Genomic DNA, 13,210 nt, shown 5'->3' with positions numbered 1-13,210 from the left:
ACCAGCAGCCTGAGCTCATCTTTGCCCAGCAGCCTCCTGACCCCTGAGCTTCCCCCGCACCCCATGGACGGGCTGCCCGTGGGCCCCACACCCACCCCACTGGTCATCAAGGCTGGCTGGCTGGACAAGAACCCCCCGCAGGGGTGAGTGAGGCCTGTTGGGTCGTACTGGTGCTCTGCATGGGATGGGCTTAGTCTAGTATATTTAGTATCACGGGTCGGAAAACCAGAAGGGACAAGGTTATTTGAGCAGGTCTCCCTCTAGGTAGACTGTAACTGCCTATCATCCCCACCAGATTTATGTATTATTACCCTTAAAACTGGGAAGTCCTTTTCCTGGTGGTCCAGTGGGCAAAACTCTGTGCTCCTAAAGCAGTGGGGACAGGTTCAATCCATGGTCAGGGAACTTAAGAATCCCCCAGGCTGCATGGCATGGCCAAAAACAAAACAAGAAAAACTCCGAGAAGTCCTACTTTGAGTCCGATTTCATTCACTCTTGCTATAGGTAAAGTCCATTTTCTTCTCCATGATCATTTGGGATCCTTCCTGCCTTCGATCTGGCTGTTTCTAACTTTGTATGTGACTGCCACAGGGGGCTAGGGTGATCTTGGAACTGCTCCCTAATTCCCAGTCCTCTGCTCTGTTGTTGTTCTGCGTCTCCCTCTCCAGATCTTACATCTATCAGAAGCGATGGGTGAGACTGGATGCCAATCACCTGCGATACTTTGATAGTAACAAGGTGAGGCCTGTTAGTCCCTGACATGACCCTGCTCCAGCCTGAACCATAATACCTACCAGAGTCCCTGCCTAGATGAGTCCTCACCAGAGCTCTACTCCGTCTCCATGGACTGTGTTCTCCTGGCCCATTGACCAGCCGTGGCCTTGGCCCGGGTTGGTATAGCGACTGTCACTGACCACCTGTGGGAGATGGGACTGCTACCTTCATTTCAGCAGAGGTTGAGGGGGTCACAGAGAGGCTGGGCCTCTGTGGTCCTCACCCCCCTAGTCTGGCTCCTCTCTCTCCCCTAGGATGCCTACTCAAAGCGCTTTGTCCCCGTGGCCTGCATCTCCCGAGTGGCTGCCATTGGGGACCAAAAGTTCGAAGTGATCACGAACAACCGGACCTTTGCCTTCCGGGCAGAGAGTGATGGTAGGGAGTGGGGTGGAGAGAAGACTGGCAGTTTGGCCTGAGAAGTTGGGGAGGAGAACCAGGGAACATCTGCTCCCCCCATATCAGACCCAGAGAGGAGTCAACCCTCTGTGAAGTAGAGGAGGGGAGGGCCCTCTCTGACCAGCTTTGTGCTTGAGACACCACTGAGTCCTCAGCACCACACATCCCCATTTCAGGGGATACAGGCTCGGAGAGGCCAAGGGCCTTGCCCACCCTAAGTGGCACAGCTGGGATCGGAGCCTGAGCTGGTCCACATCAGAGAACTTGGAGATGAACAGAGACAGGAGGGCTGGTCTGGGTGGGCTTTCTGGCAGTTGTGTTGCCTGAGGAGCTTGGAGTGGGGAACCCCGAGGAAACCCCTGCCTGTGTGAGCTCAGGCTTCCTTTTGCCCGCAGCGGAGCGGAAGGAGTGGATGCAGGCCCTGCAGCAGGCGGGGGCTGAGCAGCGTGCCCGGGCCCGCGTGTCTAGTGCTTACCCATTGGGTGTTCAAGGCTCAGAGCCCCATGACCATGCTGGCAGCCTGGAGCTACGTGGCTTCAAGAATAAACTCTATGTGGCCGTGGTCGGGGACAAAGTTGAGCTTTACAAGAATCTGGAGGTGTGACTGGTCTGCCAGGCTGCTGAACCTTTCCCTTGTCCCCTGCCCACCAAGTCCCTTAGTCCCGCCTTTCACCCACCGGGTCCTTCAGCCACAGCCCTCCGCCCTGGTCCCTCAGGCCCACCTACTTGGTCCTCAGCCCTCCCTTGCCCTTTCCCTCTTCTCCTGACTCAGCCCTTTGCCTGCCGCCTCATCCTGCCGCTTGTTCTGACCCCTTCTCCCACCTGGTCCCTGAGCGTTACCCTCCCATCACCACCCTGGCTCTTGTACTGCCTATTTATTGCAACATGGCCTCTGATCAAGGTCTGTTTACTCATGCCCAGATTCCTGAGCCCTCCCTTACCTCCTTCCTGGGCACTTTCTAGTCCCTAAAGTCCCACTTCCCCTTCCTCTCTCCCCTGTCCCTGGGTCTTGCGCCCCACCCCCCAGCCTTGCCCTCACCCTTTCCCACCTACTACCAGGAGTACCGCCTGGGCATCGGCATCACCTTCATTGACATGAGTGTGGGCAACGTGAAGGAAGCGGCCGACCGGCGCAGCTTCGACCTCACCACCCCCTACCGCATCTTCAGGTGAGCCTCCCACCCCTTGCTCACCTGCATCCTCACTCCCTGATCGTATTTTCTTCTTGCATGTGGAGGAAGCTGCCCCTGCTTCTGGGTTCCTTTTCTCCCCTCTCTTCCCAGCCCTGCGCACCTTGCTGGGCCTTGCCCTTCCCTTGCTGACCTGCTCTGATCCCTTCCAAGAAGTCTCACATCCACCCTCCCCACCCCCAGTCCATCACCGTCTCCCCTTCCCTGCCACACTGCTCGTGTATGGACTTCTGCGCCGCCCACTCACCCTGCTGTCCCCAGCAGCCTGCCCTGCTCCCCTCACAGGTGCTTGTCTGTCACTGACAGTGGCTTGAGATCCAAAGCTGCTCCTCACTCCCTGTCTCGTGCCCATCCTGTGTGCTGCTCCCTGAGCCTCCAGGACTCTTCCAGCTTGGTTTCCTCTGATCTCAGCTGCCCATCAGTGATCTGTCTCTGTTCTCCGTCCTCTCCCTGGAGAAAATTGCCCACTCCCAGACCTTCAGTCACCTCCTCTGAGGTTCTGTGCCGTGCCTGGATTCAAATGCTTTGTATCAGTCAGCTCAGCTGCCGTGATAGAATACCACAAACCCCAGATCTTAAACAACAGGTTCATTTTCTCACAGTTCTGGAGGCTGGAAGTCCAAGGTCAAGATGCTGTCAGGGTTAGTTTCTGGCGAGGCCTCTCTTCCTGGCTTATAGGTGGCTTCCTCCTCCTCCCTGGGTCCTCAAAGGCCTTTCCTCTGTGCACATAGAGAGAGGGATGTCTGGTGTCTCTTCCTCTCTTTATAAAGTAGCCAGTCTTGTCGGCTCAGAGCCCTGCTCTTACAACGTCACTTAACCTTAATTACCTCCCTTAGTGGCCCTATTTCCAGATGCAGTCACACTGGGGTTTGAGGCTTCAACCTCTGAACTTCAGGGGACACAATCAGTATAATATCCTGGGCCCATCACTGGGTCACTGTGTGACCTGGACACATCATGTGACCACTCTGTGCCTCAGTTTCCTTCTCTGTGAGCAGGATCACGGCCGTCTCTGTAAAGCCATTATTGACACAGAATCACCATCCCTCCACGTTGTCTTTTTTGTCCTTAGTCAGATCTTCGCTGCCTCCGGTGGCTCTTTCTCCTGAACTCTAGATCTGCATGTCTAATAGTTCTGTGGACATTCCCCGCTTAGTCCCTCCTCAGCTCACTGCTCCTCCCTGGCCCCCGTCTCCCCCCACGGGGCCCCTGCCTCTCCTGCTCACTGCTGGGCAGACCTGTCATCACCCCTCCCTTCCTTCCATCACTTTTCACCTCTGTGTGGCCCCTCTCCTGCAGGCCCTAGGCCTGTGGGCCTTCTGGCCTGGCTCCTGCTTCCTCACCCTTTGGCTGTCTATCTGTGACCACCAGAGGGTTCTTTTTCTTTTTTGAAAGCCAAGTTTGCATTTGTCCATTTCTTACATTCGTAGTCATCTTTGGTTGACATCTGTGGCCAGAGATTCTTTGCCATCCTCCTTAACCGCCACGTGACTAGTGGACACTTCCTCTGGAGTTTTCCTTTCCTGTCAGTTTTACAGAGCCTTGCCCATTTCTCTAGTTCCTTGTTGTCATGAACTTTAATTCAGTTGATTTGGTATTCAGCACCAAGGGCCTCCACCAGCCTGACACACGTGGGCTCACAGTCAGATGTAAGTACACAGAGATGGGCTTAGCACTTGGCTAAAGCCTTGGCATTTTGCAGATTCAGTACACTAGGATTTAATGGATGAGGGTGGTCTTCACACCTCTCGTGTTGACGTGTTGGCATCTATTCCATCTCCAGCAGCAGTACCTGCCTTGGCCATGGCAGTGGGTTACGGGTGAGCTGAATCTTGAGTGCACACGTGAGACTTGGTGGCAATAGGGAAGGAGCAGAGGGAAAAGATCTCTGTACCCCCTGAAACCTGCTGCTGCTTCTGTGTTGTCCTCCGGGTGCACTTTGACCTCCTCTGCAGCCCGCTCTGTCTGTCAGCTTCTTTTCTGCCAGTACGCCCACTGGAATGCCCTGTGTACCCTCATGTCCCTTTGCACGTGCTGTTCCCTCTGTCTTGAACACCTTTCCACCTCTTCACCTCACCACCCCTCTCATCTGTCAGGTCTTAGGCCCCATTTCTTCCCAGCATCACTTTCTACTCCCTGGGTGGGGCCGAGGTTGTGGGGTCCCTGTTGCTGTCCATGCCTATCCTCCCCAGGGGCCCTGGGCACCTCCCTCTTCTGACTGTCAGCTCTCAATGCATGGTTACCACCACTTCATGCTGTGCCCCCTCAGGCTGCCCCCAATCTCGCTGGGCCCCTTTCCCAACCAGTCCCCCACCCCACTCCTGTGTCCCCAGCTTCTCAGCCGAATCGGAGCTGGAGAAGGAGCAGTGGCTGGAGGCCATGCAGGGAGCCATCGCCGAGGCCCTGTCCACCTCGGAGGTGGCCGAGCGCATCTGGGCCATGGCCCCCAACAGGTTCTGTGCTGACTGCGGGGCTGCCCAGCCTGACTGGGCCTCCATCAATCTCTGTGTTGTCATCTGTAAGCGCTGTGCAGGTATGAAGCGAGCAGGGTGCCAGGCCAGGGCAAGACAGGGCTGGGGTGTCCAGAAGGCAGGTGGTCTGTCTGGCTGGAGGGGCTGGAGCGAAGGCAGTGTCAGAGAGCATCATTGATGAAGTGGCGCTTATGTGTAGAGCCTTTCCCACCATGATTAACCTGCATGGCAGGGATTCAACTTCTCATGTACCATGGGGACTCTGAGGCACAGAAAAGGAAAAGGGCTTCTTCAGGGTCCCCTGGCAAGTGAGTGAGTCTGGATTTGAGCCCAGGCCTGTTGGAATCCAGCACCCCAGTCACATCAGAGGAGCGGAAGTAGGCTAGGTCAGGCAGGGCTTTGCAGGCAGAGGCGGAAGCTAGTGTTTTCATCCACAGGGGGATGGAACTGTGTGCGAACTGCAGGCCTAGCCCTGGGGTCCTGCCCAAGGCCTCTCCCTGACTGCCCCCATGAGCCCTGAGGTGTGGTGGGGGAAGGGGGCTGCTCCTGTAAAGCAGAGGGCCCCCCGATGACCATGTGTCTGGCCTTCTGCTGCAGGAGAGCACCGTGGCCTGGGCGCTGGTATCTCCAAGGTGCGGAGCCTGAAGATGGACAGGAAGGTGTGGACGGAAACACTCATCGAGGTGGGGAGCCAGCTGTGTTTGGGGTCTGCCCCCCTTGGCTGTTGCCTGGGTCTCCCACCCATTTCCCCCCACCTCACCAGCCCCAGTGCCTTGGAGCTAAAGAGACCTTTGGGATCATCTAGTAGGTGGAGTTTGGAGCAAGTTGATTTTTGGCAAAGTTAGCAAACTGGTTGGTGAGCTAAGAATGTTTTTACAATTTTAAAGGTTGCTAAAAAAGAAGAAGAAGAAGAAAAAGAATATGTCACAGAGACTATCCTGCAAAGCCTAAAATATTTACTTCATTTTATCTCTACTCACGTGTGCCAGTGGGTCTGAGTCTGTCCTTTTGGGGGATACTCACACATGTACATTTGTGCCTGTGTGCTTGGGGTTGCCAGGTACTGATATGTATGATAGTCACAGGGGAAAACCTGCAAAAGGAGGCTGGGCCAGGGCCCGACCACACACCACCCTCCTTACTGCCCCAGCCAAGCTGCAGACTCCAGAGCAGTTTGGGTGTCATATCCCCTGTGACTTAGGGTTAGAACCCCAGTTTACAGAGGATACTGAGACACAGGGAGAGAAAATGACTTTCCCGGAATCACAATGTGAGTCAGTGGCTGGGACTGCTTCTGCTTTGTTCTCTGCTCTGACTCCAGCACCCCACGCAGCACCTGGCAAGCAGGCAAGCTGGGGGCCCCAGGAAATAGCTGTGGCACAAGCGATGAGCACAGTGAAAGAATGCATACCCTGAGTGTCGGAGCCCTGCGAAATCTGCCCTTACCCCTCTTCCTCTGAGCCCAGAGAGGAATGTCAGGGACAGGAGATGTTTCCATAATCCCTGTCCACCCAGTTGGCTGACAGGCTAGGCCCCCACCAGCTGTGATAGTCTTAGGAATGCAGAGTTCCAGATGTGGGACTAGGTGGGGAGATAGCAAGGCACCCAACCAGGCACCCAACCTGGGCCTCCACCTGTTAGACTGTCTGTCTCTGGTCCCATAACTGAGCTGAGGGGCTGGGCTCAGGCCCAGCGTTAGTGAGGGAGCACCCAGGGCCACCAGCAGGCCAGGCTGTCCCCTCAGCTTCCCTGATGGGAGAGTGGGCGGATGGCCTGGCTCTTCCAGCCCCTCACTTAACAACCTCAAAACCAAGGCTTTGCTAGGCATGGGCCCCAGCTGTACGTTGCCCTTCTGACCTCTTTCCTGCACCCACAGCTCTTCTTACAGCTGGGCAATGCTGCCGGGAACCACTTCTGGGCAGCCAACGTGCCCCCCAGTGAGGCCCTGCAGCCCAACAGCAGCCCCAGTGCCCGGCGGTGCCACCTCGAAGCCAAATACCGCGAGGGCAAGTACCGCCGTTACCACCCACTCTTTGGCAACCAGGAGGAGCTGGACAAGGTCAGGGCACTGGGCCCGTGAGGCCCCCTGAAACCACCCGCGTTACTCATGCCCCCATCATTCCTCACTCTGTCTCAGCCCAGCTTTCCCACTAGCTCAGAGTGAGGAGCGGTCCTGTAGGGAAACTGACGCCCAGACAGCAGAAGGACACGGCCTAAGCCACAGGGACAGTTGGGCCAAAGCAAGGAGGAGCCAGGCCTGACCCTTGGGCCAAGGCCACGTCCTCAGCATCTGTCTGCCTCCCTCCCCCCGATTCCTCTGTCTCCGCACCCCATCCTGCTCCTTCTGAATCCTGCCAAAAGGAGTGAACTTGATGGGGATGCTATTTCCTGTCAGGCTCATGAAAAACAGCTGGCTGCTCCAACCCGCCCCCCCATCCACACCCCACTCAAGATGAGGCCCCTCATGGGCCCCCAAGCTCCAGCAGACCGGGAGCCAAGCCCTGTCCCTGGTCTGGCTTGGCCTGAGTGGGAGGTAACCGCCTCTGAAGCAGGGGGGTGCCACTTGTGACCTCTGGTCAACCTTCAGCCCTTCCCCCAAGTAGCCCCACCCAGTCAGGCTGAGTCCGGTTAGAAGCCCAGTGGGAGCCAGGCCTCCACCTCCCAGGAACCCAGGCGTTCAGCCCCCAGCCCAGCCCAGTCTAGCCGCCAGCCAGGAGGGGCGGCAACTCCCATTGGTTGGGAGGGATGGGCAGGCGGTGAGGAATTCAAATGTGGGAGGAATGCGCTACAAAGCACCCCCCCTGCCCTTCCTCAAGGCAGAGGGAGCTTGAGATCCTCTAGAGAACAGGCCTGGTGGCTGACGGTCCCAGGGGGCTGTCGGCAGGGTGAGGCCTGGATGGCTAGAACCCCTAAGGGGATGCCCCTCCCCGCTCGCTCCCTTTGCCCTTTCTTTTCTCCTCTTGTCAGTCTTCTCCCTTGCTTCTCTTTCACTCTGAGGGTGGGCCCTTGACCTGGGTGGCTCCTTCCTCCTCCTCCCTCACCCCTGCATGACACTGTCCCACTGGCCCCTCGCTCCGGCTCGGCCTGACCCTCCCCCCCGCCCTTCTTCCAGGCCCTGTGTGCCGCAGTCACCACCTCAGACCTGGCTGAGACCCAGGCACTCCTGGGCTGTGGGGCTGGGGTCAACTGCTTCTCAGGGGACCCCAAGGCCCCCACGCCCCTGGCTCTTGCCGAGCAGGCGGGACAGACACTGCAGATGGAATTCCTTCGGAACAACCGGACCACAGGTGAGTGGGACTGTTCACCTCAAGGGATGGCACCTCCCTGCTGCCAGGCTCAGGCCCTTGGGAGGGGATGGATGCTGGTTGTTGGGTGCCAGTGGAGGGGTATCGCCCTGTGAGGTCTGGTTCATATACCACTTGAGCTGTCACTGCAGCTTTTCCAGGGGTCCTGGTGCAACAGTGTGTGTATGACATTTACATGACTTTTGGGCATTTGTGCCTCTGGCTTCCCCTTCATACACGTGTCTCTTTGTGTTTCTGTCTCTGCATCTCTCTTTATGTGTTTGTGGGTCCCTCCCTGGCCCACAGTGTGGGACCTCTGGGCAGCGTCCATGAGCCCGGGTCTGTGTGTCTCTGAGCTGCTGTGGCTTTGCTTCCTTGCACCTGTGGGTGTTGAGGGCCTCAGGGTTTGTGTGTGTGCGTGTGCAGAGCGTGTCTGTGTTGCTGTGTATGTGGGGGGTGTACTGCATTTCCTGTGTGCAGAGGGACTCACCCGGGCAGCCCTGTCTGCCGCTCTCTGGGTGGGGCTCTGTTGCAGTTGGGTTGGGTCCCATTTGGCTCCCAGTCTCGGGGTAGCTGAGAAGCGGGTGGTGGGGGTGAGCGTCGCTGGTCATGGCCCAGTACTAGCCTCTGGGGCTACATCGTAGGACCAAGGGTGGAGCCCGGCGGCCAGGACTGGGCTCAGGGCCATGGGTGGGTGGGGCGCACTGGGCTGGAGGGAGCCCAGGTGTCCGGGAAGGCACAGGAGACCACCCAGCTGGCTTGGGCTTTGGGACCGCTGGGAGCAGGGCTGGAGCCAGGCTGCTTCCTTAGGCTTTGCATTGTCTGAGACAAGCTCCCTCTGGGGATTGTTAGAGAGTTTGCTCCAGGCCCCCCTCATTCTAGTGTGCTGGCCCTGTGCTTCCAACAGGAAGAGCTGGGCTGGAGAGTCAGGGAAGCTCCCTGGAAGGAGAGGTACTGGAGCCAGGCCTTGTGAGTGGGACGGAATTTACACAAAGTGGGAAAGGTGGAGAAAGGTTTAGGCAAAATCCGGAATGCAGCAGTAGGAGCCCAAGGGTGCTAGTCAGGGAGCAGTGCTAGGGAGCAGGGGTGGGTGAGTTGAGTGCCAGCTTAAATACCCAGTCCAGGTGGGGGTGAGAGGGGACTCCCTTGGATAGTGACCAGCCACTCTTTCCCTCCCTTCCCCAAAGAGGCACCTCGGCTAGATTCAGTGAGGCCCCTGGAAAAGCACTACTCGGTTATCCTGCCAACTGTGAGCCACAGCAGCTTCGTCTACAAGACTGCTTCTGCAGGGAAGCTGCTGCAGGACCGCCGGGCTCGGGAAGGTGGGTGCCAGGACCCCGCCCTGGCCATGGCATTCTGGCATGGTGGCAGAGCCAGAGAAGCCAGAGCTGGCCAGGCTGGGGGACCCCCTGAGGGTGCCGAGTGCACTCTGGTCTAGTCACCCTGCAGGGTGTCCTGGGTGTGGTCTTGGGTATACAGTGAGTGCTTAATAAATGGGCTGATCCGGTGAGAGTGGAGCATGGCACTGCAGAGTGAGTCACTTCCAGAGTTTCCTTGAGCTCAAAGAAGCCCTTTATTGAGCACCTACCAGGTGTGGGCCCTGTGCTGGGGCAGCTGGTATTTGGAGTACTTGGATGTTGGGAAGTTTAAAGACTGAGCTTAAAGGTCTGTCATCTCTCTCCTTAGCCTTCCGTTTGCTCCCATCTCTGAGTACATTCTGAGTACAGTCCTTATTACCAATGCCTGCAAGGATGCGCACATCGGCTGCCCCACCCCATTAACTTGCTGACTCCTCTCCAGCTTTACTGGCCTCCTTGCTGCTTCTTAAACATACACACTCACCAGACCCTTTGTACTTGTGGTTCCCTCTGCCCAAAGTGTGTTTCCCTAAATATCTGCATGGTTAGTCCCTTACTTAAAAAGAGATCTCTTTCAGTGTCACTCCGTGAAGACTTTATTCCCAGCCACTTAATCCAAAATAGCAAGCCCTTCTTACCCTACTTTCACACTACTTACCTGACCTTAATTTGTCTATTTCTGAGTCTGTTTATGGTTCTCTGTGGGCCTGTGTGCTGCAGGGCCACAGGATGAGGAATGACTGAGGCAGGGTGGGAAGGACTGAAGGAAGCTCAGCCTGAGAGGCGGCCTCTGGGGCACACCGCCCTCAGAGGGCAAATGTCATGTCCTCCTAGACAGGATGAGAGACTCTGCTGTGTGAGCACTGTTGAGGCCGTTGCTCACTGCATCCCTCAGCACCCCCAGAGGAAGCTCTCCAACTCCCAAACAGATTTCTTGAGAACTCTGTGCAGCTCACCACCTCACTGCCTCTGGGGCACTGCCCCTAGTCTATTTCCCTCTGCTCGGCAATATCATTTATGTAACTGCCTGACTCATCCTTTTTTTTTTTTGCCGTGGATGCCAGGAAGCTCTGAGCCTATGTGATGCTCAGTGCTATGAATTCTACGAGCCTGCGTGACCTTGACAGTCTGTATTTTTTCCTGCTTTCCTGGTCCAGACTCCCATTTCTGTTCCTTTATGGGATCGTGTCAGTCTCCTTAGATCCATTATAGGAGGAAGCAGAGTACAGAGCAGTAGGTCCTGCTGGCAGAGGAGGGTGGGGCATGGGGGTTACGTTACAGAAGTCTTCCTGGGCATTTGGGCTGGCCTTGGAGGGTGGGAGGGTGTGGGTAAAGGAAATAGGGCGAGCAAAAGCAGGGAGTGTGGGATGTGTATCCAGAGTGGTCAGAGAGGTGGCTGGAGAGGTGGGTGGGGCTGGCTTGCTGGGGCTACAGGGAGGAAGATAGGTTTGGGGGAAGCTTGTGAATTAGAGTGAAGAGGACATGAGTCAGATGGGAGTGGAGGCCCAGGGAGGATGCAGTGGTAATGTTCAGGTGAAGGTGGAGGGCTCCCTTACGGTTCCCCTGCCTGTCTTCTCCCCAGAGTTCAGCCGACGCTGGTGTGTGCTTAGCGACGGGGTCCTGAGCTACTATGAGAATGAGCGGGCAGTGACCCCCAACGGGGAGATTCGGGCCAGTGAGATTGTGTGTCTGGCAGTGCCCACTCCTGACACCCATGGGTGAGCACCCCTGGGCAGAATCACAGACTGTTATTGATGTAAGGTCCAGCCCTCTACTGGGGAGATTGGGAAACAGGCCCAGAGATGGGTGGGATCTCCCTGGAGTCACACAGCAAGCTGGTGCTATGCAAGGGCTAAACCAGGTCTCCTACGGCCCTAACCTCTTACGGGACCAGGGAAGGGTAGTCACAGGGGCAGTGGGTGGAGGTGGGCCAGTGCTTGGCAGAGTGGGCCTGAATCCTGGCCTGTGTATCAACAGTTTTGAGCACACCTTTGAGGTGTACACAGAAGGAGAGCGGCTATACCTGTTTGGGCTGGAGACCGCAGAGCAGGCTCGTGAGTGGATCAAGTGCATTGCCAAGGTGGGCCTGGGTTAAGCAGGCTGGTGTGGGGGGAGTCTGTTGGGGTGCTGGGTAGGACCCCCGGCTTTCCCGCATTATGGATCAGGGCTGGATGGAAGGCAGAAGACACAGGACCCAGGGCCAGATGTAATTTGCAGCCCTCCGGGGGTCAGGGGAAGGGGGCAGTCAGGAGACCTAGCTCAACTCTGTGAAGCAGGGCCGTGAGCCTGAGCTCCCTAGGTGCTCAGTATATGTTTACTAATGAAAGGCAGAGCCATCCTGAGATGGATAGTGCTGCTGCTGGGGGAGCGAGCGCCTTGTCCTGGAGGAAGGAGGCAGGGAGGCTGCAGAGGAGAGCTCTGCCCTGGGGACTAGAATCAGGCACCCTCTAGGGTCCCTGTGTTTTGAGGGCCTGTGACTCTTTCTCTGGTTCATTGGTCAATCATCTGGGGGCCTCCTGAGGGTCAGTCCTCAGAGCCCTGGGGACCTGGGTGAACCAGTCATGGTCCCAGCTCCTCAGTGGCTCCCAGGCTGGTAGAGGAGACAGATGGGTCAAACAGCAGAAACTGTAATTGGTACTACAACAGAGGGCAAGAATGCCTTGGTGCCCCAGGGAAGGGACATCCCTAATGGTGTCTGGGAAGGCATACCAGAGGAGGGCATATCTGAATGGTATGAAATGGGGCATGATACCCACGTTGGTTCACTGCACTGCATGGAAAATCGGTACATGCCCACAAGCCAAACAGCTGGGATATCCCAGGTGGGCAGTGCTGTTGGCTGATGCAGTCTCCCTGGCCATCTCCACTGTCCCTGGCCTCCCCACCAGGCGTTCGTGCCTCCCCTGGCTGAGGATCTGCTGGCTCGGGACTTTGAGAGGCTTGGACGCCTTCCCTACAAAGCTGGCCTGAGCCTACAGCGGGCGCAGGAGGGCTGGTTTGCCCTCACCGGCTCCGAGCTCTACGCTGTCTTCCCAGAAGGCCCCTGTGAGGAGCCACTGCAACTTCGGAAATTACAGGAGCTTTGTGCGTACGCCTGGACCTGGGCCCCAATCTCCAGGGCACCCTATCCTGGGCTCCCAGGCCCCAGCCCCTCTCCTTAAGTCTGAACTCTACCCTAACCCAGCCAGAAGGAGCAGCCTGCCTGCTCATGTCCTCTCCTGTCCTTGGGATGCATCTCAGCCACCCCATGGATTGGTGGGTGGGTCCCAGGGGTGCGTGGACCCAGAGAGCTTTGGGAGGGAGCAGGTTAGGAACCATGAACGAGGCCTGGACCTCACCTCAACTAGCTTCTCCACAGCCGTCCAGGGGGACAGCGAGAACCAGGTGCTGGTGCTGGTGGAGCGACGGAGGTGAGCCTTGGCTTCCTGAAGGGGCTCTGAGAAGCCTGGGCAGTCTGACAGGCCTGGGAGAGGTGGGACAGGTGGTGGGTCCCCCAAGTGACTGACTTCCCGGCCCAGGACGCTGTACATCCAGGGGGAGCGGCGGCTGGATTTCATGGGCTGGCTAGGGGCCATCCAGAAAGCAGCGGCCAGCTCCGGGGACACATTGTCAGAGCAGCAGCTGGGAGATTCGGATATCCCCGTGATTGTGTACCGCTGTGTGGACTACATCACGCAGTACGGTGAGCTCCGCCTCCATGCACAGGCCCCGCCCCGCCCCTCCTAGAGAGACTCACC

General features: G+C 57.3%; 1 protein-coding gene across 1 annotated transcript in view; it reads left to right on the top strand.

Annotated features, from left to right (window-relative positions):
- Positions 1 to 13,210, top strand: part of ARAP1 (ArfGAP with RhoGAP domain, ankyrin repeat and PH domain 1) — a 35,494-nt gene that overhangs the window by 10,497 nt on the left and 11,787 nt on the right. Inside the window, exons 5-19 of the mRNA XM_010849499.1 lie at positions 6 to 143; positions 669 to 738; positions 1,029 to 1,149; positions 1,566 to 1,768; positions 2,230 to 2,339; positions 4,694 to 4,893; positions 5,429 to 5,514; positions 6,708 to 6,890; positions 7,944 to 8,118; positions 9,303 to 9,437; positions 11,056 to 11,191; positions 11,451 to 11,553; positions 12,362 to 12,557; positions 12,832 to 12,883; positions 12,992 to 13,155. Of these exons, the coding sequence (XP_010847801.1) occupies positions 6 to 143; positions 669 to 738; positions 1,029 to 1,149; positions 1,566 to 1,768; positions 2,230 to 2,339; positions 4,694 to 4,893; positions 5,429 to 5,514; positions 6,708 to 6,890; positions 7,944 to 8,118; positions 9,303 to 9,437; positions 11,056 to 11,191; positions 11,451 to 11,553; positions 12,362 to 12,557; positions 12,832 to 12,883; positions 12,992 to 13,155 (2,072 nt within the window). The remainder of the gene's footprint in view (positions 1 to 5; positions 144 to 668; positions 739 to 1,028; positions 1,150 to 1,565; positions 1,769 to 2,229; positions 2,340 to 4,693; positions 4,894 to 5,428; positions 5,515 to 6,707; positions 6,891 to 7,943; positions 8,119 to 9,302; positions 9,438 to 11,055; positions 11,192 to 11,450; positions 11,554 to 12,361; positions 12,558 to 12,831; positions 12,884 to 12,991; positions 13,156 to 13,210) is intronic.

The sequence above is a fragment of the Bison bison genome, unplaced genomic scaffold (assembly GCF_000754665.1).
Source record: "Bison bison bison isolate TAMUID 2011002044 unplaced genomic scaffold, Bison_UMD1.0 scf7180017864284, whole genome shotgun sequence".
Classification (NCBI taxonomy): Eukaryota; Metazoa; Chordata; class Mammalia; order Artiodactyla; family Bovidae; genus Bison; species Bison bison.
The sequence above is the reverse complement of the archived record's forward strand: the minus strand, read 5'-3'. Positions and strand labels throughout refer to the sequence as shown.